General features: G+C 41.4%; 1 protein-coding gene across 1 annotated transcript in view; it reads right to left on the bottom strand.

The window, feature by feature from the left end:
* Window positions 1-27,551, bottom strand: part of RET (ret proto-oncogene) — a 157,425-nt gene that overhangs the window by 111,810 nt on the left and 18,064 nt on the right. The window contains exons 4-6 of the mRNA XM_030204979.1: window positions 23,986-24,221; window positions 18,892-19,081; window positions 14,501-14,706 (exon numbers count right to left, since the gene is read on the bottom strand). Coding sequence (XP_030060839.1) covers window positions 14,501-14,706; window positions 18,892-19,081; window positions 23,986-24,221 — 632 coding nt within the window. The remainder of the gene's footprint in view (window positions 1-14,500; window positions 14,707-18,891; window positions 19,082-23,985; window positions 24,222-27,551) is intronic.

Below are 27,551 nucleotides of genomic sequence, written 5' to 3'. Positions count from 1 at the left end.
GCCACGCAGTAGCCATGCGGTAACTCCATTTTGGCGCATGTTGGGCACACGTAGAGCCTTGCGTGGCTTAGTAAAAGGGCCCCCAAGTTTGTTTGGTTTGGCAGAACAAAAGACATCTTAATAAACTACCTAAGGGACCCTTTTACTAAAGTGAGGTAAGTGTTTGCATATGGGGTGTGGCCAGCATGTCCTCTGCTGCACTGAAATATTCATTATCACATGCTTTATTTAGGATTTATTTACCGCCTTTATGAAGGAATTCACTGAACATTCCTGTCTACACCCTGAGGCAGCAAAAATATGAAAAACTGGCCATTGTCAATCCGAGCTACTTGTGCAGGTAAGTTTTCAATATCGTATTATTGTGTGAGTTCACAGTTGGGTTCTGCATTGCACAGAGCATTTTTCTATTACAAGCAAGGGAAGGTTGTTTATGCCTGTGAGGTGTTTCCCTTTAAAACCTCATTGCTGATATATTGCAGAGGTGTGGTTCTGAGGCTTTCCTTCCCTTTGGTGGTGTCTGTGCAGTGCAGATTGATTCTTAATAGTGCCTAACACCTGATTTAGTTTTTCTGAAGGAGTATGTTTGATATTTAGTACAGACTAAACATTGGCCGGAAAATATATTGATTGATTTTCCATGATGCCCATTGCTGCTGATAAGTAACAAAGGCAAGTCAAAGTATGCAAATCACATGTGAGCATTCCCTATCTTTTATATAGCAATGCCTTAAACATCATGCTTACGATATTGTTTTTTTTTTAAACCAGGTACAATGGGCTCAATATTGAACTAGGCAACTAGACTGACTAACAGATAAAATTAAGCAATGAACTTTATGCTTTCATTCAGTGGTACCGGCCATTTAAAGGGTGCTGATTAATAGGCATCTAGGGGGAAGTTATCAATGTAGATTACCATTAACATGTGTTATTTTATTGTTAACCCAAATCTCATTGTATAAAACAAACCTTTGCTAAAATGGCATCTTAACTGTAGCCCACATTGATAACTTCCCCCTAACTGGTGATCACGTCACCACTCATAGGCATGAGTTAGGCCAACCCCCTCCCCCCTCAGCAGACCTAACTTATACATATTGGTTGTACGCAGAACCACTGAATTTTGCTGCTATGTGTATAATTTTTGTATCGTTTATTATTTTACTATACCATTACTTATTGCACAGCATATCAGAACAGTTCTCAAAAATTCTAATATAAAATAACAATTACTAAAAGAACTCCATTTAAAATAGGAAAGAGAAACTAACATACCTTTCATACAAGAGAAACATTAGACAACATCCTAACATTAATAAATCAATCACACCAAACCAGACAGGTAAGGCAGTTGCAATTCCAGTTGCAGGTTTAGAGCCAAAAATCAAGTCCTTATTAGGGACCAAATGCTAATTGATAAAAATGAGTCTTTAGAGCAGTACGGATAAAAGAGGATAAGACTTTTCCAGTCTTATTGGCTGCGGCAATGAGCTCCTTAGTGCCGGTGACAAAAAATAGAAAACTGACGCTCGTGTAGATTCCCATAAACTGTAGAAGGAGATAGTATTACCGGTCTATTGTCAACAAGTGAGTGCAGCGTGAGAGAAGGTGTATAAGGAATGGTTAAGGCAGTATAGAGTGCCTTATGTGTTAAGGTTAAGACTTTAAATTTAATGCTGAATTCAATGGAGTGGAGAAGTGGCCTAGTGGTTAGAGCACCACTCTTGCAATCCAGAGGTGGCTGGTTCAAATCCCACTGCTGCTCCTTGTGATCTTGGGCAAGTCACTTAACCCTCCATTGCCTTAGGTACAAACTTAGATTATGAGCCCTCCAGGGATAGGAAAATACCCAGTGTGCCTAAATGTAACTCACCTTGAGCTACTACTGAAAAAGGTGTGAGCAAGATCTATATAAATAAATAAATGGGGATCCAGTGCAGGTGCTGAAGAAGAGGAGTGAACCTGCCTGTACTTAGTGGCACTGCAAATAACAAGCTGTAGTATTCTGTATAGTTTGTAATCATTGTAAATTGGCCTTTGTAATATTGGAATAAATAATGTTGCAATAATAACATTAGTAATATATGCTTATGACAATGTGCACAATAAATCCAAGTCCAGCATATTTCTGACCAATCGCAGTTGGCAAAGGAAATAAAGACTTCTTTACTACATCTGAGGATTAATGGAAAGGACTGAATCAATGGTAATTCCAAGATATTTAAATTAATTAATGTCAAGTAATTAATGTTACCATTGTAATCTGTCTATCAAATAATGTAGGAACTAGCGATGGTATTGGACGAGAGCCTTGTACTAATTCATGGCCTACCCCTAACCGCATCTCCTGGGCTATGCATAAATTTTATGTTTAAGACAACAGAACATTTTATATACCTCTGTGACCTTTAGCTCTGGGCAATTTACAATAACAAAGCCTGTGGTCAACCACAAGCAGAGCACAATATATAATACACATTCTACTCTATAATTATGTGTAAAACCAGACTCAAATTTAAAAATATATATATTCTTTTTTGAATACTAGGCCCAAAACTTTTATCTAAAGCTTTGTATGATGTTTGGGGCATATAAGAGAGTTAGGAACACAGTAGGGTGGAGAGTGAAGTGAGAGCAGGATTTTTTGGCCTTTTCGTGCTTTGCTCAAATAGCCATCATACAGGAAGCATGCTCAGTGTGATTCATCTAGTCAAAATGCTGGTGACAACTATTTGAGAAATGCAAAATAAAACTAACAGTGCAATAATATGTTATTCAGAACGAGGGCCAAATTTAAAAATCACATATGAGGTGTTTATTTGGTTCTCCCAAATTTTTCAAGGCCTCTTGACCTGAGGTCTTTCAGCAGAGAATATGACCATCTATATTGCCAAATTTACCCAACAGTGCTCTGCTAAAAATGACTAAGTCCTGAATTTGGATGAATCAAGTACTGTGTGGCCTAGTCCTCAACAAATGACAATGGTGGCATATGAGCAAATGTAAAATGTTTTTAAAAGATTGCAACTTTTTTGTTTATATATAATTCATATGTGCAATCGATGGTAAAGTAAAGCATTTCTATGCATTTCCTGGGTGCTAAAAACAATACAGGCTTTGGTCTGAGTCAGGGCATGTACCAATGTAATTAAGGACTAGGAGGCCCTTTTACTAATCCGCGGTAGGCTCTATGAGCATACAGTGCATGCCCAAATGAGACTACTGCCAGGCCAGCGCGCCCCCCTGGCGGTAATTTCAGATTTTGTGTGCACCCATAATACCTTGATGAATTATTTATTTATTTCATCCCACACGTGCCATTTCCAGCGGTAATCGGCAGTTGGCTGACCAGTCACCACGCATGTATCACATAAGCCCTTACTGCTAGATTAATGGGTAGTGTTAAGGGCTCAGGCCAGTTTTAGACGCACGTTGATTTCAGTTTTACCACATGCTCTTTTCTTGTCACATTAAAAAAAACACCTTTTTTGCAGATGCGGTAAAAACTGGCCTGGCACGTGCCTAATACATGTGCCTACACTGCCGCAGGCCACTTTTTACCGTGGCTTAGTAAAAGGGCCCCATGATTCTGTAAATGGTGATCAAATGTGGGTGTGACAAAAATGTACTCTGAGCACTATTCTATAAATGGTGTTGCAAGTTGGGCACTGTTTATAGAATAATGTATAGGGCAAGGATCCACGTCCAACTTTCGGGCACGAGGATTTACATCAACTGAAACCTGGTGTAAATCTCCACATGTAAATGTGCACATCCCCCAAATTCTATAATACTGCACACATCTTAAGTCAACACCCCTGAAGTTGACCTGCCCATACTCCTCCCATATCCGCACCACTTTTCAGTTACACGCTAAAGGATTTGCATGTTCATCTTTATAGAATAGTGCTTAGCAAGATGCGTGCACAATTCCAAATTGTTGCCAATAAATACCAATGATTGCTAGTGCCCAATAATTGGCGCTAATTGGCTCATTAAATTGTGCGCACCAATTGGGTACATGCCCAAATTAGCACATACAATTTTTAGAGCCATATATAGAATCAGGGGGTAAATGTGCATTCATCTCTACGTTACTACTTATATGAAGTATTCTACCGTGATTTCTCATTCTGATTAGTTGTAGTTCTAATAGTCTGGAAATACACAGGACAACATTCCAAGGGACAATAAGGGCAATTTTAACAGGTGTGCTTAAAATTAGGCATCAATAACATGCAATTCTTCAAAGAATAATACAACTTATGCATGTGATTGGCACCAATAATTGGCAGTTACACACGTAAGCACTGGAGCTATTCTATAAAATGTGTGTTTAACTCCCTTAACACACAACTGCATGGGGGGTGTTAACATGGGTGGAGCATAGGCATTTCATCTAGCAACATGTCACAAGGCCCGTCTCCACCCATTCCACCCAAGGAGGTTTTAATTTTCCCCAATGCAGCCGCTGTCATCTTGTTACACCCACAACAATGTAATTAATAGGGCAATAAGCTCCGCCTACTGGCTTCAGCCTACATAATGGGCCAGATAGGCTTATGCCATTTCCTGTCATTAAACCTCCTTGGTGGCATGGCGCATTTAGGCATGCCAACTTATGGCTGCCATTGAGTTGAGAAAAGTGGCCGACCCTGCCCTGGATTAACCATTAAGCAAAATAAGTATGTGCTAAGGGTACTAAGGGAAGGGGGTGTACCACAGAGGTTTTTTTCCACTAGTTATCATGCCTTTAACTTTTTCACTGCCATCTGCTACATCCATTTTGCAACACAAATTTCAGTGCTTTTCTAATTGTTATAAATATATATGATGTTTTGTTTCATACAGTAATCTTTCTCAGCCTGACATCCAGTGCTTTTGCTGTCCGCTGCCAGCGTTAAACCCAGATATTCAATGCCAGTCTTTTTCTGGCTACCGGCAATGCACATCTGGGATTTTTCTTAACCATCAACAGCTAAGCCTATATTCAATGCTAACTGGTTAACTTTTTAGCAGTTAAAGATAGCAGGAACATAGCTGGTTAAGCGCTAAATATTTTAATCAATGAACATAGCTGGTTAAACGCTGAATATCTGCACCTAACTGGCTATGTCACACGATATAGCCACTTAGCAGCTAACCGTGGATATTTAGTGAGAGATAATCGGTTATCTCCTGTTGAATATTTGCAGTTAGGTGCCAATATGCTATTTATCTGGTCAGTGTCTGTGTCTAGCTGGTTTAATAGCTTTGAATATCGGGGGGGGGGGGGGGGGGGGAATAGAGTCTTAATGTCTTTTCAGTTAAGCAATGGAAGAGAACACATTCTGCTGTCATGGAGGTGGGTACGGCATTTGAGGCAGGCATACAGGCTGGGAAAAAAAGTTTGTAAAGTGGGTTTTTTTTTGGTGGGAGGGGGTTAGTGACAACTGGGGGAATCAGGGGAGGTAATCCCCGATTCCCTCCGGTGGTCATCTAGTCAGTTGGGGCACTTTTTTGGGGACTTGGACCTGAAAAAAAAAGGGTCCAAATAAAGCGGACTAAATTCTTGTCAAAAACGCCCTTCTTGTTTCGATTGTCAGCTAAAGACGCCCATCTCTCCTTGGCCGATAACCAGGCCCCAGTCCCGCCTTTGCCATGCCTCCGACATGCCCCCGTGATCTTTGTTCGTCTCTGTGACGGACTGCATTTGAGGACGCCAAAAATTGGGTTTCGATTATACCGATTTGGGCGCCCACGGGAAATGGACGCCCATCTCCTGATTTGGGTCGAAATATGGGCGTCTTTCTCTTTTGAAAATAAGCTGGATAGTCTAATTATACGCGTATAATAAATTTAGGTGTAGGCATTTGCACTGCATTTTCATTGCTGCAAATGGTGCCTAAATTTACACACGACCTTTCTGCTTAAGCGTTATTCTATAAACAATGCTGAACTTTAGGAGTGGTTTATAAAATATAGCTTAAGCAAAATTTTTTTTGTGCCATTTTTTTAGGTGCCATCTATAGAATCTAGTCCTAAAAGTGGCTTCTTTTGTGGCGCCAATTTATAGAATTACCACCAATGTGTTTAGCTTCCATAGCAAAATGTGTAAGTCCTCTCTCCATGAACTTTCCCAGCACTGTATTGATGGTGCCACTAAAAGATCCCTTTAAATGCCTTGGTGCCAGGGGCGGCCCAAGGCAATCTGCTGCCTGAGGCGAAGGATGAAATGGCGCCCCCACCAGCTACTCCTTAAAACTACAATCAGGGAGTAAGGGGGATGAGAGTCATAGGAAACATTAAGTTAATTATGAAATCATGAAAATACATACGAATCATGTATTTATATATTACTAGTAAAAACGGCCCGTTTCTGACAAAAATGAAACGGGCGCTAGCAAGGTTTTCCTCAGCTCCCCTGCAGCCACCCATGTCCAGCGACCCTCCTCTCCCCCTGCGCCCACTGCAGCCACCCATGTCCAGCGACCCTCCTCCTTCCCCTGCCCCCCTGCAGCCACCCATGTCCAGTGACCCTCCTCTCTCCCCTGCCCCCCCTCCAGCCACCCATATCCAGCGACCCTCCTCTAGACATGGATCAGCTGTGAGGCATGTTTTTCCCCCCGGGTACTGAAGTTGACATCATAATGGCTACGGTGATATCAGCCTGATCTACGGAGCCTAGCAGACCAACTCGGAATGAGCCACGGTCCCAGGCAGCAAGTCAGAGCGTTGGAGGTGAGAATTATTATATAGGATATGCACATAAAGCCAAAGCCAAACAGCCTGATGCATCAAAAGAAAAATGTCCAGTCCGTTCTACCAGAGTTGAGACCTCTGCTGCTGGCAGATGCCATAGCCTAGCTGGTGGATTGAAGGTGCAGGGGAGGGGTATCTTTTATTAAGGAGAGGAGGTTCAGGGGCTCTTTTCCAGCTGGAAAAAATAAGACTGCTTCAGATTCCTGTACAGAATCTATATATCAATATAGATCCTGTTTTATACAAGGAATACAAAGGCCATCACGTAGTAAAAAATAATAATAATAGACTGCAAACTAGAAACAAATATGTAGATATAAAATGAAATAGAAAACAACAGCAACAACAACAACAACAACAACAACAACAACAGAGTGGATGCAGGAGAACCCCAAAGAAGGAGAAACAGAGATGAATTGCCAATGGGCCAGGGCTCATGTGCCCCCCTCCTACCCACCCATTGTGAATGAATACAAAGCCTGAAGAAAATTCAAACTCAATACACATTTAGCAAAGAAGTCATACAACAGTAGCACCAATGCTATGATACAAACAGCAAGAACTGTACTTATTATTCCTGAGGGAATTTAGCGCAAACTGAAAATTACTGCATAAAACATTTTGGGAGATTCTGCATTATTTGTAAGTTTTTGTGCAGAATTTCCTCAGTCATAATGCCTGACCACTCCCCCCAATAATAATCACTCTCCAGGCTCCACCCTCTCCATTTCTTTCTTACCCTGACTTAGCTTGAACCCCTTCCTTTCCCTCAGCTTCCTAGTTCTTCCTCTCCTCTTAGCCCCCAATGCCTACCTTTCTGTATTCCTTCTCTCCTTGCCCACTACCTTACTGTGTCTTTCTCATGGATCATATGGCATAAGAAGCAAGCAGCTGCACATCAGACCATTTCCCCTCCTTCTACCAGCCTAGGTCCACTGCGTATTTGAACCACGCAGACTCCATACAGCCAGGCAGTTCAAATAAGCAGTTGAGCTCAGGCCAGCAGAGGAGGAGGAGCTGGTCTGATTCAGCTGCTTGTTTCTTCCTTATGCCACTTAATCCAGGAGGGCAGCACTACAAATATTACAATGGACCCTAAAACACTAAAACATCTATTCAAGTAAAACAGAACAACACTGAAGAAACAAATACATTTCCTTTTGTACTGAACACAAAACATAAACATCTGAGATGCACATTTCCCAAAGCTAACATATTCCAGTTAATAAATTCAAAATAAAACAGATTTTTCAACTTTTGTGTGTTTGGGCCTTATTTTTCCATCACATTGGTCCCAGTTTCTTTTTTCTGCTTTCTTGTCTTCTGCTAAATCTGTTTCCAGCATTCGCTGTCCATTTGTTATTTCCTCCTCTCGCCTCCTTCTCTCACTACACCTGTCTCTGACACACCAGTCTTTCTCTTTAAGCTCTCTCCTCTATTTTTTTCTGCCTCTGTCCACTCAAATTTCACCCTCTTGCTCTATTCCTTTTCACTTTTCATCTACTTATGAACTTTCTATCTCCTTTTCTCTTTCCCTAGCTCTCACAATTCCCATCCTCTTAATCCCTTTTATCTTTAATCTGCTCTCTGTTACTACATTCTACCCTTTGTACTTACTATCCTCTTCTCACGCATCTCCTTGACAACCCTTCCATGGCCTCTCTCATATGGATTCACCATTCCTAGCATCTACCCTCCTTATCCCTCACACCACCCTTGTAACCCTTCCACCCTCTGACATCTCTCCTTCCCTCCCTTCTACCCCATCTGACATCTCTCTCTCCCTTCTGCTCCCAAGTCCATCTCCCCTTCTTCCCATTTTCCCCTCCTCCTTCCCCCGAGTCCATCTCTCCTGCTCCCCATTTGCCCCCGTCCATCCTGTACTGACCATTTCTCCCTCTCCTACTTCAGCCCCCTTTGCCCTCTTTCATCCATCTTTCTCTCCCTCCCCCTCCCCATCTATCCCTGCTCCTCCATCCTCCCTTTCCCCCTTAAACCCCTTCTGCTCTCCCCAAGTTCATCTCTCCCTCTTCTGCCCCACCTTCCCCATCCATCTTTCCCTCACCCACCCCTCCTGACATCTTTCCCTCCCTCCCATTACCCTATCCTCAAGTCTCCCCATTCCCATTCCCTCCCTGAGTTCCTCGCTCCCTTCCACCTCTCCCCCAAGTCTGACATTTTCCTTCCCTCCCTTCTTTCTAGTACCCTGATCCAAAGAAGCTAGATAAAACAGGAGACTGGGTGATGTCAAAAATTTGAAGCCAATTCATTACCGTACACTCAAAACAAAGCAAGCAAACCTATGAGCTGCTGCATCCATGTTGTCATTCTTTATTGTTGGTAGCATTTTTATTTAATCTCACTTATATTTTCAAACATGCTGGCTTGTGTAACATACGGATGTACACAGAGGAAGCATAAGAATGCAATAACTTTTCATAGGTAGAGTAGTAATTTGTTATAAATTATAATCAGTTTGTCATTTGGAGGGGCTGATTATAGGGACACCCTAGCACTGTTATATTTGTGCAAAGATTTTTTTCGTGTGGTAAAGGGCCACTAAAATAGACCTGTTATGAGAATCAGGTGCTCAGCATTCAGAGTTTCTATCTATTTATTTATGATATTTATATCTCACATTAAACATGAATTAGGTTGAAACCTGGGAGCATTTAAGGTCTACACCAAAAGAAAAAGATGGAATGTGGGAACATGCTTCTTTTGTTTTGTGGATTGCAGTGTTATATTATAAAAATGAACTTTTTTTTTTATTACTTCTATTTCAGACAGGTATTGAATAATGAGGGAACGGCTTCCTTCATGCAGAAGTTATGACCAGTGTCAGTCTAAATGTGCCAACATTGTTCAGTTTAGCACACTATTTGCTATCAAATTCATACAAATTGAATTATGCTCAATGGAAAATAAATCTGTTGGCTCAGGCTGTTTGCTATGTGAATTTTCTAGCATTGTTTCATTATTGCTACCTTGTATATTGCATATTACGAGCATTTGCTTAAACTTTGATTGTTTTAATTTATTTATCCAGACCATACATTCACATGGTTTTATCTTTTAAACCCAAAGGTGAATCCTAAGGGTGGTTGGACAATTAGGTATAAACTATATTGTTTCTGACTTTACTTGTTTTGGAGTGCTAATCTAAACTTTGCTAAATGTTTCAGACATATCCATCTACCAGCTCCCATGATATAATTGAATTCTATTATTCTGTCTCTCTGTATTTTCAAATATAAGCCATATTTAACCCGAGTTTGCTTGGGATAATGTGTGATATAAATGTACAAATAAAAAAAAAAATCCTTTAACCTCCACCTTTTAAGACACTGCCTATCCAGCTGGATGGTGATGGCACAAGGAAAGCAAGTTTGGTCCAGTGAAGACTAACTCAAAATAACCTGTTCCTTAGCTGGTCTCTAGTATTATCATACTGAAAATATGGCCATACCATTCCTTTGTGGTTACTTTCCACTAATAAGTTAAATGATTAAATAACCTTTAGATGTATGACTAGGAACAAAAATAAGCAATATCACAATTCCTCATGTACAGCCACAAAACAACCTTTAAGGGTGGATAGTGTTCACAATGAGCTCCTTTTGTTATCGACCAGATAGAAGAAGTAGGAGTTTTAAGTTTTGGCACAGTATAAGTCATTACAAGAACAATATATAAGAAAACAAATGGACTGCATTAGGGCTTATAACCCATTTAGTTTTCTTTAAAGAAATAGATCTGCATGAAACATGTTTGAAACAGAATAATCCATTTGTGCATCTAAAATGTAAACTTCTACAAAACAGATGCAGATGTGATTCTATGTGCCCCAATGAAAGTGTTTAATTTTACTTCCATTTAATTTCAGTACATTCCATCTTTATAACACCAGGCTTCCCAAGGCAGATTACATCAACAGTTAAGATGCACCCATCAAGAAATAGGATATCCTCACTGAAATTTGACCATCTGTATTGTATAGAACAGTCACAGTGTAGAAAAATGAGCATAAAATAGAGTTTATAACTGTTGTTTCTCTATCAGCTATAATAATTTTTAAGCTGTTTTAGTGATAGTCAATATTTACATTTACCCCGACCTGTCCAAGATGGCGCCTGAGGTAGATGTGTGTGAGAGCAGCTCCTGAACGCCAATAGTCTTTTAGGCGTATTGGAACCTTTTGGAGCCCACTATGGGGAAAAGAAAGGGGAAGCCCATTGCTCTCACCTCCTCGAGTCGGTTGGGGTCTTCTCCGATGCACCAGGGGACTTTGGACGCGATGTTTCTGCGCACACCAGGACCTTCTGTGAGCACTTCGATAACTCCGGTAGAGATACCGGAACGTAGCTGTGAGGGAGTCTCTCTGAGCCCTCCCTCAAACACAGCCCCTCCGAGGCCTGGGGGCGGATCGGTGGCGTCGATGGAACAATGCCATAGGGCACCCGAAGAGGAAATGACCCTGGCGGCTGTAGGAGGAGGCCCCGTCGCCACCTCATCTCCTGCGGGGATACCAGAGCGGTTGGGGTGGCGAGTTTTACCCCCGACAGAGCTAGCACAAGAGACGCCTCCAGAAAAGCCCAGAGATCAAATTAGACCTGCTGTTGTGACCCTCGAAGTATTGTGGGACGCTATTCAGGGCTTGCACGCTATCCTGAAACAGACATAAAAAATAACTCAAGGAGAACTGGCGGAGATTAAATTGAATCAAGAAAACTACTCGACCAGACTTGGAACCCATGACACTAAGCTGGAGGCTCTGGAAACCGAGGTATAAACTTTAAAAAACTTTTCTTCATCCGTCTCCAAGGAAAAAATCATTCAGTTTAGAAAAATTGAGTATTTAGAAAATCAACTTCGAAAAAACAATTTAAGAATGCTTAATTTTCCTAAAACTCCTTTACTGCCACCATTGGAGATGTTTAAAAAATATCTGAAAGACATTTTGCTTATCCCGACAGAGAATATGCCACCAATAACTAGAATACAATATATTTCCGGAATTCGTGAAGAGAGACCTGCTTCACAATTGAATCTAACAGATTTTCTTCAAGATTCATTAGAGGTAATCACAGAGAGAACCACCATGCTAGTGACATTTGCAATCGAGTTAGATCGAAATAATATCTTTAAATTATATTTCCGCCATATTAATGAAGATTTCTTAGGCGCGAAGATTCAAATTTTCCCCGACTTATCCAGGGATACTCAAAAAAGGAGGAAAGCTTTTCTACAGCTTAAAACTAGATTGCATAATATAGGAGGAACTTTCCTACTTAAGTACCCCTGTCGATGTGTTGTAGTCTTTAATTCCCACAATTATATTTTCTTTGAACCAGAGAAACTTTTGGAATTTGTCTCTAGTAAGGAATAGAATGTTAGACCCTGAATATTATGCTATGTATCGGCTGTACACATAGAAATGTCCCTCTACCTTTATTTCTTTTAATTTCTATAATATTTGATTGCTTAGATCTTGGACAACATTATTGTGGTCTTAAAAATCGTATTAGTTTCTTACAATGTTCTAAATGTAACAAATAGTTTTTCTTAATTTTCTGAATTTATGTATATACATGAATGTGAAATGCAAATTCATAAATAAAAAATTAAAAAAATATATTTATATTTACATATGGGAATCTTTCAAATAAATTAAAATACTGTCAAATAAGTTAAAAAAATATATATATATTCTATCCTCCACCTTTTAAGGTACTGCCTATCCAACTGGAACAGCTTTAGGGCCCGTGTTTACTAAACTGCGCTGTAACTACACTACCTTTTAAGCGCTTACTAGAAATTAGTGCGCGCTAATGATAGAGACACCCATTATGTTCCTATGGGTGTCTCTAGCATTAGCACGCGCTAAAAAGTTTGCATGCCTGGAGTCTACCTTCAATTTCTTTCAAAACTTGCTGGGCGGCAGCAGCGATTCATAGGCACTGTCCTTCTGCCGGCCCGACATCTTTTCTCTCTCTACTGCGTGACCCATCTCAGTGGAAACAGGCAGTTACCTCAGAGAGGGAGGGCCACCGCAGTACAGAGAGAAGATGTTGGGCCGGAAGAAGGACAGCGCCTATGAATCAGGGGCGTATCTGCGTGGGGCCACAGGGGCCTGGGCCCCCGCAGATTTCGCCCTGGACCCCCCTACTGCCGCCAACCCTCCCCCGCCATTGTCGTGGGTACCTTTGCTGGCAGGGGACCCCAACCCCCGCCAGCCGAGGTCCGTTTCCTCCTGCTGCTTTTAAGTTCTTTTTCGTCCTAGGCTCCGTCACTCCGTTCTGTTCAAAGAAGCTGGCGCTGCTACCTGAACCCACTTTCGGAGTCTGACGTCGCTGTACGTTGTACGTGCAGGACATCAGACTCACAGAAACAGCGTCTGTAAGTCTGACATCCTGCACGTACAACGTGCAGCGACGTCAGACTCCAAAAGTGGATTGAGGTAGCAGCGCCAGCTTCTTTGAACAGCATGGAGTGACGGAGCCTAGGACGAAGAAGAACTTAAAAGCGGCAGGAGGAAGCCGACCTTGGCTGGCGGGGGTTGGGGTCCCCCGCCAGCAAAGATAGGTGATGGCGGTGGGGGGGGGGGTCGGCAATGGTGGCCCGGGGGGGGGGGTCAGAAATGGTGGCGGCGGTGGCAGGGGGGGGCTATAATGTGCCCCCTCACTCTGGCTCCGGCCCCCGCTACCGCCGACTTTCAGATACGCCCCTGCTATGAATCGCTGGAGCCGCCACGTGGCAAGATTTGAAACAAATTAAAGGTAGACCTGGGGAAAGAGGGCTGAGGGAGGGAGGAAGGAAAAGAGTAGATTCTGGCCTGGGGGGGGGGGACTCGGCCCAGCTTGGGGGTGAATAGAAGGGAAGGGAAGGAAAGATACTGAGGATGATGCTCCCTTATAGTGCCGCTTGAGGCCACCACCTCACTTGACCTCATTATAGTGCCGCCCCTACTTGGTGCTATCTGGATAGAGAGGGAGTTTCATCCAGCGGTACTGTATGGATAGTGGTGATATTCATACACTATCCTTATAGATAAGCAGCTCAGTTTAGGCCAGAAATAAAGCTGTCGTAAATGAAACCCCTCAGCTATGTGGTGAGCAGCTGAATATCGCTGCTATAGGTACAGCTGCCAGTGATGAGGGCTCTCAATGCATATTCAGCGCTGCCACCTATCCAGATAGTGATGATGAATATATCTATTATTATAAACACCTCAGGCAGTATATTAAACATATGCTCATCACAGTAACTGACTATGGACTCAATAATTTGTCATGTTTCATTTCAAAAAGGTCAGTTGATCTTTTTACCAGAGTCACATTCAAAAATGTCTTGTCGCAAGTATTTAGATCATCTGCTGGCAGTATGGTACACCTCAGAGAAATCTGTAGTCATGATGCTGCCTTTATCCATAAATTCCAAGTTAGTCATTCAAACGTACTGGACAATTTGTTTTACACATATAATGATCTAGGATTTCTGTTTGAATATTTCTACTCTTTGACAGCTGAATACACTGAACTAGTATATTATATTTACAGGTGTGACCTAAAATTCAAGGTGGTATGTTACCTTGTCTAGAACAGCTTGACACCTACTTCAAAGTTATAAATTCAAAATATATTTTTGCATGTTGGGCATTTCAGAAATCTTTGCTGCCACCTGTTGTATCTGAATATATTTGTCTCAGTTTGCTTTAGTTCTAATAAGTTGGTTCTGGCATGCAAACAGTCCTTACCTGTGCAAAATTTCCTGCACTTCTGTTCACTGTAAACTTATAGGCGCTGTTAGGAAACTGAATAATGACTGGAAGGATCCTGACATTAAAATGAAGCCTCATCAGTGCCTCAGGATTGGGGCCTTGGTACTCTGTGTCATTCACCAAAACATCCAGTTGCAATGTGCGGTTCTCAGTGATTGCTAGACTTTTATTCAAAACCAGTTCTGCAAAACAGAAGATTTGTACGTTTAGTCAGCAAGCCTGGATTTCAAAAGTAACTTATTATTTTCCTATAACTACAATAGAACCTCTTAAGTTGTATTAACTGCTAATGCAGCACTTAATATGCAGTAACTGTTAATGTGGGCATTGCATTAACAGTTAATATGGCGCCTCAACAATTGACATATGCTAATTTATGCATTAACAGCTAACACAGATCGAGGCAGAGAATAGGCAGACAATGGGCAATGTACTTTATAGTTACTGCATGGGAAGTTACCACATGATACATGTTAATGTGGCAAATAACGTGGCACAGTTAATGCCACCTCAATAGGTGGAGCTAACCGCATCCTATCTGTCATTCCATTTCCTTGCATTAACTGAATGGTAAAATTAGGAACACCCCCTTCCCATCATTTAACATGGCGGCTTCACAATTACTGTGCATAAAGTTTGGCCAAAATCTGACCACACTTTAATAACTAGGGACCAATATTGAGAATACCACTTAAGGAATATTGTACAAGTTATAGAGAATGCAAATGATTGCCCATTAGATAAAGATTTTATTCTCATTTCTCATGGTTTGAGGGATATTGTGTAACTCAGAAATGGCACAGTTCTAATTAGTTATGGAGCATTCTCCCTTTGAGAGAAACTAAATGAAATGGCTATGAAAATTGTTTCAGGGTCATTAATGCTCCCTCCAAAAATCTCAACTTTACCTTCTGATATTACTAGGGGTAATATCCAGCCATCAGCGTTCTTTTTAAATGTTGGCTGTTGCTGGCTGAGTTGTGCCCAATATTCAGTGTCAGCATCTATCTGGGCACCAACCCTGAATCTCTGGACAGTTGGTGGCCTGCCAGGAGTTACCCAAGTAGTGCTGCTATTCAATGGTGGTACCCAGATAGATACCCGGTTAACTTAGGGCAGCCATTTTGCTCTGCCCTGACTTCTCCCCCACCTTGCCCTGACACTAACTGCATAGTCAACAACAAAGAAGTGAGGCAAAAACAGCAAGGACTTCCAAAGTTTTAAAGTATCTAGGACCTTTATTGTAGTCACAGATTCAACCCATCTAGGACCTGACACGGCCGTGTTTCGGCATGTGAGCCTGCCTCAGGGGTTAGCAAACCTGTAAATGTATGTCAGTAGGAATACTGATTGCAAATGTTGATAGAATGCTGTCCTATGTAAAATTTATCGCATTCCGCACGGCCATAAATAAAAGTGTGGGCAGAATGAGCCTGCCTCTCCCCCTCCTACCTTAAAGGGAGATCCCTGGCAGGTGCGGTAAAGGTGCAGGGGGTAGATGGTTCTTTCAAGTGTATCAAGGGGTAGGAGTACTTTTTGAATACTCTGTCATGGCTCTTTAAAAGATAGCAGGCCTGAATTGGGGCCTGCTTTCTTTGCATTGCTCTAGCCAGGAACGCATCATATTCCTGGCTACAGTAATGCAAAAACAGATTTACTATCAGATTAACTAACCTGTGACTAAATCCAAAAGTAAAATTTTCATGTGGCAAAATAGCACAACAAGCTATTTTATGAAAATGAACACTTTCCCGCCTGAATTTGCCACCAAAATCTCCTTCCTGAGAAAACTACCCACCTCAAACCCCAGCCAATCAGGCTTGAAAACCCACTATATATAAAGACAAACTGCAGACCTCACAGCATACCCTGAAGAAAGCCACAGCACAATAGCTGAAACATCTGTCCTACTTACTCAGACGTGGCAAGACCCGGACAATTGCAACAATCAAACTTAGTATTTTAACTCTTTAAATAACAATCTTTCTACATTTAGAACCCCATAAACATGACACATCTAGGTCAGTGCATATACTGTTCTGGTAGTATTTTAGAACAGTATGTGCTGATGTAGAACCTGGTTTAAAGGAAAATCAAGAATGAGCATGTAGGGGCCAACAGGGATAAATGTATAGGAGGAGCCGTTTTAGAAAAGAAATCCACATAGAAAGCAGGGGTATATACATGTGTATGTGCCCACACCAACACTTATAGGTTGTTAAATGGCAACCCAGATGTATAAGTGGTGGCTCATACATATGTAGGACTGCCATTTGACAAACCTAGAAAAGTATTCTCAGCATGGGAATCTCTCACAGAGATGGTCATTAAGGTTTGGTAAGAGCTGCACTCTTCATACCTTACTGGCCAACTCTAATCACATCTTCCCCCAAGACTGTTCTAACTCCTGAATTCAAATACCCCTGATCACACTCTCCCTATAGACATCATCCTCCCAATCAACTCCCCCCTCTTTGAGGTCACCCACTCCCAATCACAACACAAGTTTAAATCGACATAAACTCCTCACCTGCTCATAACCCCTCCTCCCCCAGGAACCCCCTTATGATCCTTCACCCTTCCTGAATCTGATCTCCCTAACCCTCCTCCAAGCTCCTTCTATGAACAAAGGCCCTCCCCAGACCAAAACCGATGCCTTCCCTGGCCTCCGGAACCCCCTGGATCCCAATCCTCCTTTGGGGCCTACCCAGATGTTCTTCCTGGTGGTCCAGTGCCCATAGGCAGGAACAGTCTCCCTCCACTCCCACTTCATCTGTTGTAGACTCAAAATGGCATTGATGACCTCTAGCTGTAGCCTTGCCGTACTGCCACTAGGAGCCAACCTTAGCGGTAGTGAAATGAAAATATAGCTAGGGGTCAACAATGCCATATTGGAGCTGGCACCAGATGTAGCAAGAGCAGAGGGGAAGCATTCCTGCCCACAGACATTGGACTACCAGGGTCCACCTCTGAATGGGCCCCAGGGGTGAGTTTATAGAATTGCCTTTCACATGTGTCTTTGAGCTGCTGTAAAACCTGATATGGATATTTTCCCCACTTATGCATATTCCGTTTGGAAAATGGGGAAAATACATGTAGATTTTTGTCCAGCCAAAGCCCCATCAAAACCATTCCCCCTTGGAATCTCTCTGTGGTGTGGATTTCCATGTGTAAATAGTGGCTTTATGAAATTGCTATTTACACATGTATGTGATATACATATGTAAATCTGTTACGTACACATATGTTTCTAAAATTATGCCCATAATGTTCTAAAGCTATTTAATTTTGTAGTTTGTCTTAACACTGAAGGTGAGACCATAGACTGGATTTGTAACTAAGCCTGATAGAAGCATTCTGGCACTATAAGACACTTTTCTGCCTGGAAGTCATGATGACTTGTTCATATATTGCATCCTCAGGGATTAATCCTTGAATCCTGGGAGAGATACTTTCTGAGACAAGATTTTAAAAAATCTTTTTAAAGTGAGCTACTTTTCAAGATTATAAAACAAATGACAACAACAAGTTTTCAAGCTTCAGAATTATAGTGCTTGGTTTTAGAGGTTGCTGCCTTCAAAATCAGAGGCGTATCTGGACTCCGGCGGTGGGGGGGCCAGAGCCAGAGGGAGGGGGCACATTTTAGGCCCCCCCGGCGCCACTGACCCCCCCACCACCATTGCCAGACCCCCCCCCACTACCAACGACTCTCTCCACCCCCTCCCGCCGCCAACCCTCCCCCGCTGCCATCGCTTACCTTTGCTGGTGGGGGACCCCAACCCCCCGTCAGCCGAGGTCCTCTCTTCCGTTGCAGGCTGCAAGTTGCAAAGCTTCCTGTTCTTCTGAGTCTGACGTCCTGCACGTACACGTGCAGGACGTCAGACTCAGAAGAACAGGAAGCTTTGCAACTTGCAGCCTGCTGCAAAGGAAGACAGGACCTCGGCTGGCGGGGGTTAGGGTCCCCCGCCAGCAAAGATTGGCGACGGGTTGGCGGCGGTAGGGGGGTCCAGGCCAAACTCTGCGGGGGCCCAGGCCCCTGTGGCCCCACACAGATACGCCCCTGTTCAAAATATTTAAATATCTGTGATGAAACATCACACGGACTACTGTGGAAGATGTGTCTGTCTGCCTTATGCACTGACTGGCTCAAGAAGACATAACAACACAATAATAATACTAATAACAATAATGCTGGAAGCAAACAAGAAAATAATTGCTGTCTAGTGCCTAAAACAAATATAAAATAATTTAGTTACATTCAGTGTTGAGTGTGATTAAGTTTAAGTATTCGCAGTGGTTAGTCCCAGATAAACAGTAAACACTCATTTGAAAAAAACTTGCAATAGGATATAAACAATAATCCTTACTGTATTCATGCCGTGTTCCTCGCACTGATCTACCATTTGGGCTGAACTTTATTTCCTTAATGGTATGCTCCAACCGAAAGGTATCATTGATCCATGAGTCATTTGTAAGGATGGTGCCTGGGTATTTCTTTTCTGTGTTATAAGTAGACATGTCTGCATCACACACTGTCAGCGCTGCCAAGACTGTGCCCTGGTTGTGAAAAATTGAAGACATGAACAAGAAGGGATGATAGGGATCCAGTTATTTATATACGCCTAAAGCCCTTTAATTAAAGCACATTCATTTGCTCTTGCTCTGCTTACATTTTTAAAAGTTTGTACATAAGTCAGACCCATATTTACTGCGGTATAATATGGCCTTCATTACGATGAGCTGTGTTAATGAAGCAAGAATAAAGTCACATATGGCATTCAATAGAAATTTTAATATATAGTAGAACTATTTTCTACATTCACATAGGGCCAGATTCTATATAGCGTGCCTGAAAAATCCACATGGAAATGATTTTCACCTAAGCATATTCTACAAGTGGTGCCTATATTTAGGTGCTATATTGAGAATATGTTTAATTGATATTCCTAGCGCCTAAAGCTCTGCGCCTCCATTTACACCAATGAAAATGTGGCATCAATCCCGGTGCATAGATTTAGGAGCAGAAGGTCCTATTCTATAACAGTGCATGCAAAATTTGGAACACCCACGAAACACTCATTTCCCCACCCATAACCACATTCCTTTTTTGACTGCGCGCATTAGAATTCAGGTGTAGTGCGTTATAGAATACACTTAGCGAGTTGTGAATGTAAATTCTAATTATTGCCAATTATTATTCATTATTGCCTGTTAAGTGTTGTTAACAACGCTGATTAGCTTGTTATGCCAATTAAATTATGCGTGTAGTTATAGAATATGCTTGGATTTCATCGTGGAACTCAAGGTGCGCTATATAGAATCTGTTGGATAATGACAATGGGTTTGCAAAATAAGGGGCATTAACGTGTGCCTAATGCAATTTAATATTGTATTGCGGGATATGTTCAGGCATCCTGCAGTAACTGCCAAATATGTGTTCGCTAAACCACACAATAAAAAATATTTCTTGGAGGGGGCATGTCTGGATTAAGGCACAGATGACACGTGAGTCCTTACCCATTTGGTAGGCGGTGGTAGTAAGTGCTCATATGGTAAATTTATTTAATGGCCATGCACTAATGGCAATATTAGTGCATGACACTCAAAACGCTTTCCTGGGACTGTGGCAAGGTCTATTCTAGATTTACATAAAACACTCTAGCATAGAGGTGAACAGTGAAAGGTAAAATGGGAGGAAAAAGCCTCAGCCCCACCTTCTTATGTTACAGATAGGATGTTGCAGATAGTGAAGTCACTGGCATAAACCTCCTGAAAAACTGTTCTGGCTTTTTGCAATGCAATAACCCCCCCCCCCCCCCCCCCAGATTCTATATAGTGCACTTAGAGATCCCTGCTGAAATCAGCGCGGATACTATAACAATGCACGTATCTTAACAAGCTGAGGGGCCTTTTTACAGAGTGGCAGTAAGCCCAATGCAGGCTTACCACTTGCTCTTTCAGGACTGCTGCCGGCCCAACGTGGCTGCTGGCGGTAGTCCCACCCTGAGCACGCACCATTTCTTGGGGAAAAAGAAAACCCCTGGAAATGGCTTGCAGGGCTGGAACCCAGTGGTAATCGGGCATTGCCGCGTGCTGCCCAGTTACTGCCGGTTTAGCGCGGGAGCCCTTATCACCACCTCAATGGATGGCGGTAAGGGCTCCCTGTCACATGGCCATGTGGTAAGAGTTCTCTTACCGCATGGCCATGTATGCTGGGGGCTTTTTTTACCCACTGTGGTAAAAAGGGCCCTGGCATGTGGGAAAAACAGCCCCCACTGCCAGCGTAGGGCCCTTTTTCCCCGCAGCTTGGTAAAAGAGCCCCTTAACAAGCTAATGAGCAATGATAACAGCATTTAACAAACAATAATGAGCACTAATTGGCACTGATAAGAATTTAGGCGCACAAGTTGCTAAGCGTATTCTGTAACGATGTGCACCGAATTTCTAATGCGTGCAGGCAAAAGGGGGCATGGTTATGGGTTGGGGAAATGGGCGTTCCTAAATTTATGAACCTAGTTATAGAATATGGCCCAGTGCACCATATCTACGTGCAGGGATTTATGTCACGTTTTCATTGGTGTACATAGATGCGTGTAGATTTAGGCACTGAAATATCAACTAAGCGTATTCTATAATCGGTGCCTAAATTTAGGCACTGATTATAAAATATGGTTAGTCAGCACTGATTTCAGCGGTGATTTTTTTAGGCACCATATATAGAATTTCCCTAGTAACCCAAATCCAAAGAAGTGACTTATCGTGTATTCACCGTGTTCAACAGAGAAAGATCTAGCCAATTAGTTTTACCGAGTGACTGCTTCAAGGCATAACAGGATCAAAAATTCATTAAATTCCATGCACTGCTGCTAGTGTCACTGGGTTCCCATGATATTTTCTTTTCAGTTTTCTATTAATTTGGTTACTAAACATTAGTGCATGGCAATTAATACAAAAATACAATTTTTATGGCTGAAGTAAAAATGGCCTTATTGCGCAGGAAGAATCTGCATAAGGGCGTGCTAAGGCCACTTTGTACCACAGCTTAGTAAAAGGATCCCTAAGATAAGAAAAATAAGAAAACAGTATATTTTACAGGATGTTTGTGTTAGCACAGTAGGTGGCAGCAAATTTCCACTTTTCAGAGATAATGCTATGTTCCTTAACTAGAGTACTATAGTAATTACATTAGAGTTGTTATTGACCTGGCAAAGGAGTGTTGACTATACTAGTGTAGAAAATGTGCTGAGTTAGATTAATAATTTAAAGATATACTGTACTGTTACTAAATAGTTTTGACTAGAAAGATTAATTTGGGTTCTAGGAACTGACTCAGTTGAATGACCAAAACCTAACTCTAATGCGGCCCCGGCTGAATATCGGCCAGGACCGCATCCTACTCGCCCCAAATTATCCACCAATATTCAGTGCCAGTGACCGAATATAGTTCAGCACGGAATATCGGGGGATAATTTAGCTGGTGACGATCAGCTGAGTATTGGAAGGATTTTGTTCTCCTTAATCTGCTGTGTGTTTGTCCTGGCTCCAGGCCCACCCTCCAGGCCACACATCCCCTAAGAGAAAATGCCGTTAATGCTCAATTTACCACACACTAATGAACATTTTACCGTAAATCCTGTTGCTGCCGTTGGGCATTTGCTGTTACCATATTCAAGTGCACATGAAAAGGTTAACATGGTTTAATAAGAGGGCTCCTTAGTGGTGCAAATTTTTAATTGATTTTTTTTTCATGATTAGGTTATACGTATTGAGTGGAATTTTAGAAAGGATGTTTAAGTCGGAAATCAGATGTCCAAGTCCAGTAGTATTTTAGAACAAGATCTGCCGACGTAGAGCCTGTTCTAAAATTCAGTGTGAACTGGATGTCTATGCCAGCTATGTGCAGCATGACCATCCATTTTAGCAAAAAAGTAAAGTCCACAAAATGGTCAGCCAAAATGTAGGCACATTGATGGTTCCTTTCACAGCACGATTGCCTATATTGTGAAATAACAACATAGACGTTCATACTGCTCTAAGCTATCAGCCCACCCCAGAATAGTGCTTGATCCCTCTTCCAACCCTCCCTATTTTGGTTTCAATCCCCCTCTCCCCATATTGGTTCTGATCCCACCCCCCATTGTAATCTTTAAAATGAGGGGAGGGGGTTCGAGGAGACTGGAACTTGGGAGGGGGATGGAACACAGAAGGGGGGGGGGGAAGTCTGGGAGGAGGCTCAGAACTTTTGATGGAGGGGTGTTGGATGGGACTTTGGAGCTGCTTGGCTGCTGGAAGGAGGGACATGAGCTTTTGAGGTGCACCACCTCACTGTGGATAGTAATGGGGCTTAGCATGCTCTGTACAGTACATGCAGGGCATATGCTGGGCACAGGCTTTGCACTTATTCTGTTCTGTTCTACAGATAACACATAATAAATGCAAACAGTTCCTGACCCTTACAACATGGGTCCCCTGGACATTCCAGGTGACAGGTCTAAATCCAGACATCCACCTTTATAGACATGGACATTTCTTCCCCTTCTGCAATGGGAGATGAATGTCTGTGTTTTAAGCCTAACTAATAAATGACCAGAAAGCAATACGTGATGACATCATATTAAGTCATTCATAGTTTTTTAAAGGTTCAACAAAAGAATTGTAAAGAAATGTGAATGTTCATAGAAATGCTGTCCACTGGATCGTAGTGTTCAGTCCCTGTGGTTCAATAGTATTCAATTGATGGATCCATACTATTAAACCACAGGGGCTGAACACTACGATCCAGTGGACAGCATTTCTATGAACATTCACATTTCTTTACAATTCTTTTGTTGGATCTTTAAAAAACTGTGTTTTAAGCCTACCTGTCCCATCCCAAACATGCCCAGACCACACCCCCTTACCCTATGGATGTACAGCAGTATCAAATGTCCCTATCCTGTCTTTATAAAATTGGCAATTGGATGTCCGTGCAGTATGGATGTCTAAATGCCAATTTGAAGAATCCAAAACACGAACAAGGCTTCTAAAATAAGCACTATTGTGAATGGCATAGAATTGTTTCTGCCAGGTTTTTTTGGTTTGTAAATTGGCCAAAACAAACTAATTAATGTACATAAATAAATCATCTGTCCAGTGGTCAAATATCACTATTAAATAGATAGTTGCCAAACTCACCTCCACAAACCTGGCTCCTTATCTGAATAAAATCTGATCACTTAACAATTTAAATGGTCTGATTTTGTCTGAATTTAAGCTGAAAATATCTAGATAAGTGAATTATGTATTTGCTGGCTGCCAACAAATGCTTAACTTGCTTTGAATATCGAGCGCCTAGAGCAAAATAAGAGTACTTGAAAATGTTACAAGTACAAACAAATGTTGTTGTTCAGTGGAAACTTACACTAGTTCAAAACAGACACAGCTTTTCACTGTCCTGTTGCATATACTGACAGCCACTCTACCTCTTTCCTCTTGAACTCCACAATGGCTTCAGCGGTGTCAGTGCCATTTGGAAGAAAGGGGGCAGTGTCATCTTCATCATACACATTCACCACAAAGGTCTGCTCCACCTCAGTTTCCATAGACCCTTCTCTCACTGTACACTTCACTATCATCCAGTACTCTTCTCTTTGCTCCCGATCCAAAGATTGAGAAACGGTAACTTCCATGGTGTCCTCATTATAGACAAATGGAAACTCTTCAAAAGAAAGACAATACCTTCAACACAAATAAAATACTAGTAGGTGTTTTTGGTTGAAACCAAATCTTTTAGGTTACTGTTCTGAGCAGAATCTTACTTCATGAACTGCAAGAACCTGAAGTCAGTCCTTGGACCTGGGTTCGATCCAGGTGATTTGAATTTATCAAGCTGAAACAAGTAGAGCAATGAAACCTCTCGCAGATGGTGTTCAAAAAAGCATTTAATAAAAAGTTCTGCGAGAGGTTTCATTGCTCTACTTGTTTCTGCTTGGTGCTTTTCCTTCGGTGGAAAAAATTTCCTTCTGTTTGTGGCCGATCTGAATTTATCGACAGTGTCATCCTCAGTAAGGACACAACTGGAGTCTGAAGATAACAGATAAAATGTGGGAATTCTATAAATGAGCACCTCTTGTAGGCACCATGATGCATTTCAGGGAGCAATTATTCGCATTCCATTATAGCAGGGGTGGGCAACCACAATCCTCGAGGGCCACAACCCAGTCAGGTTTTCAAGATTTCCACAATGAATATGTATGAGATCTATTTGCAGACAATGGAAGCAGTATATGACTGGGTTGTGGCCCTTGAGGATGGTGGTTGCCCACCCCTGCATTATAGAATACTAGTATAATCCAGGATTGGTGTGCCTTATATTTAGGTGCTAACAGCTATACCAACCTTAGAGCTCTGCTAGTATTACATATTTTTTTGCAGTTTTTAATTTGTATTTATATGTTAACATATAGGTTCCACCAAAATATAAAATTAAGATCACATTCTTCCAATGTGCCAGTATAATAGTTTATGGATAGTGGAACTAAAATATCCAGTAAACACGTTTGCAAATCAGACAAAAGTAAATTAGGGTATGCTGAGTGTGAATCAACAATTCCTACTGAATAGAGCAATCTGAACATTACACATATCTTTTGTCAGAAGCACTGAATAACAGGGCACTTATACAGTATGAGTCAGTGTTCCAACTTCCTGTTCATAATGTCAACAGAGATTATATATCACCTTGCCTGCCTTCCATTTTCTCCATGGGCTCCAAAACGTTTGTGTGCCATGTAGGAGAGGGATTGTGCTAAGCTGCTTGATAAAGCTGGTCTGTTCACCTTTCCCCCCAAATATGGTCAAGCTATATTAGATCTGTTTCTCACATCTTCCCTAACCTCACTTTTACTGGAAATGCTACTACCTTCAAAAACCTATTGTTAGTCCACTCCAAATTCACAAGGATGTATCACTCTGAAGTGCTCTGTACCTGACAGCACTATGACTTAAAGCAAGGGGCAGTTGCAACCAATGATATTTCTGAGTGCATGGAACAGAATACTTCCACAACTCAAAAGTTAAGTTTATTGTTTTCCACCAGTTGTCCCAGTGCCCAAATACCAGCAGCTTGCCAAGTCAGTCAGGATACAAAGTGTCACCTTATTTTATGTTTAGGGTTATACCAGATAGATGTAAATCTTGAATCCTAACTTTGATTTTCCGCACCCTTATCCAGCTCAAGAAGAGTCAACCAGATATCTTTCATAATGCCATGGGTCTGGAGTGCCTCTGGGATTATGAACATTGGCAGAAACTGTAGGGGAAGTGGATCATTAACTCTTTCTCCACTCTAAATCACATGGCTTATGAGATATCAGAGTATCAGCAGCTACTCAGTAGGGTCCGTATCATGCCAAAGGGAATTGACTTTCCCTTTCCCTAAATGTATTAAGTGTTTTTAAAGCTTGCTACACACAGTGTAACATAGACCAGTTCCTTATATCTTGATTAACTGTACAAAGAACTTGCCTTTAGTTTAGCCACCCATTTATTTATCCCAACCGACTCTGTGCCACAAATCAGGGCCCCTCAGCTATATGGTAAGCTGTGCTGTAGAAAAGCATTAGTATCATAGCAATGTTATTTGAATGTTCTAATTGTGTGCTTATTAGATATTTAATCACTATTATGCTTACATCATATTATATCTCTGTTATTTGAATTTCAGTGCTGTTAAATGTTATTGATCCTGTTTAATAGTAGTCCTACTATTAGGTTTCAATTTGCGGTTTTTAAGTTGTCCTCTTTCATTGTATTTGTTTATACGTATTCATTTTACTATTGTTATGCTGTTAACAAAACTGCAAGTTTGATGTTAAACTGTACCTACTGTACACTGCCTTGGGTGAATCTCTTCATAAAGACGGTTCCCAATAAATAAATAAATAAAATAAAAAGTGATCCATGACTTTCTTACCATTCCATAAAATCTAAGTAACTTCTTATCTAATTGGGAATAAAGGGGGGGTCTTTTACTAAAGCTTAGTTCGAGTTAACTGCAGTAGGGCCCATAGGAATAAAGTGGGCCCTACTGCAGATAACTCAAGCTAAGCTTTAGTAAAAGACCCGCCAAATTCCCTAGGACTGAAGCCATGCATCAACAATATACAGTTTATTCTGTGTGTTAGCATCATTAGTAAAAGACCCCCCAAATTCCCTAGGACTGAAGCCATGCATCAACAATATACAGTTTATTCTGTGTGTTAGCATCATTTTAACAAATTCAATTTTACCCCACCATGGGGCTGAATGGAGACATCAAGGATGATTATAATCCTGTTATTCGTCTTCCTCTTCTTTTCCTTCTTTTAAAAATATTTATAGCCCACAATTTCCAAATATCGCAGCAGGTTACAATATAACATACATAATAATAAGACAATACAAGATAAGACAATCTAAAATATATCGAAATAAAAACAATTGTTATAAGTACAAGATGGAATAACACCTAGTCCAAATATGACAGACTAGCTTGCTCCATTACATATTTAACCATAACACAAGTACATTAATTGCTGCGGTGATCATTTAAACTGCATTTCTGTGAGCGTATCCCATGTTGCTGCCTCATTCAATGGCATAACCTAAAATTTCGACTCAGTCAACTTTTAATGGAAAGTTTGATAACCACTTATGTATACTGTATATTAATCAGTGATTGATATACAGTGAAATCATAGTCAGCCTTTTGTTTAAATGCCGACCAAGGCATTTACATATTTTACCTATATTTAGTGCCACTACCTGCGGCAGCCCACATTTTTGCTGGTCTAAATGTATACATATAGTTATACGGATAGTTGAACATTGCCTGCTTGGTCTTGGGCGGGAGATCAATTCTCTGCCCTTGCTTTAGATCATACTGGGACAGTCAATAAAAATTTTCAGTGACATTATCCATATACACAAACAAAGGGGCCAAAATAACCACCACTCTCACAAAAGGGAAACAGCACGATACCCTTACAAACAATACATTTTAAAATTT

The sequence above is a fragment of the Microcaecilia unicolor genome, chromosome 5 (genome assembly GCF_901765095.1).
Source record: "Microcaecilia unicolor chromosome 5, aMicUni1.1, whole genome shotgun sequence".
In the NCBI taxonomy this organism is placed as follows: Eukaryota; Metazoa; Chordata; class Amphibia; order Gymnophiona; family Siphonopidae; genus Microcaecilia; species Microcaecilia unicolor.
The sequence above is the reverse complement of the archived record's forward strand: the minus strand, read 5'-3'. Positions and strand labels throughout refer to the sequence as shown.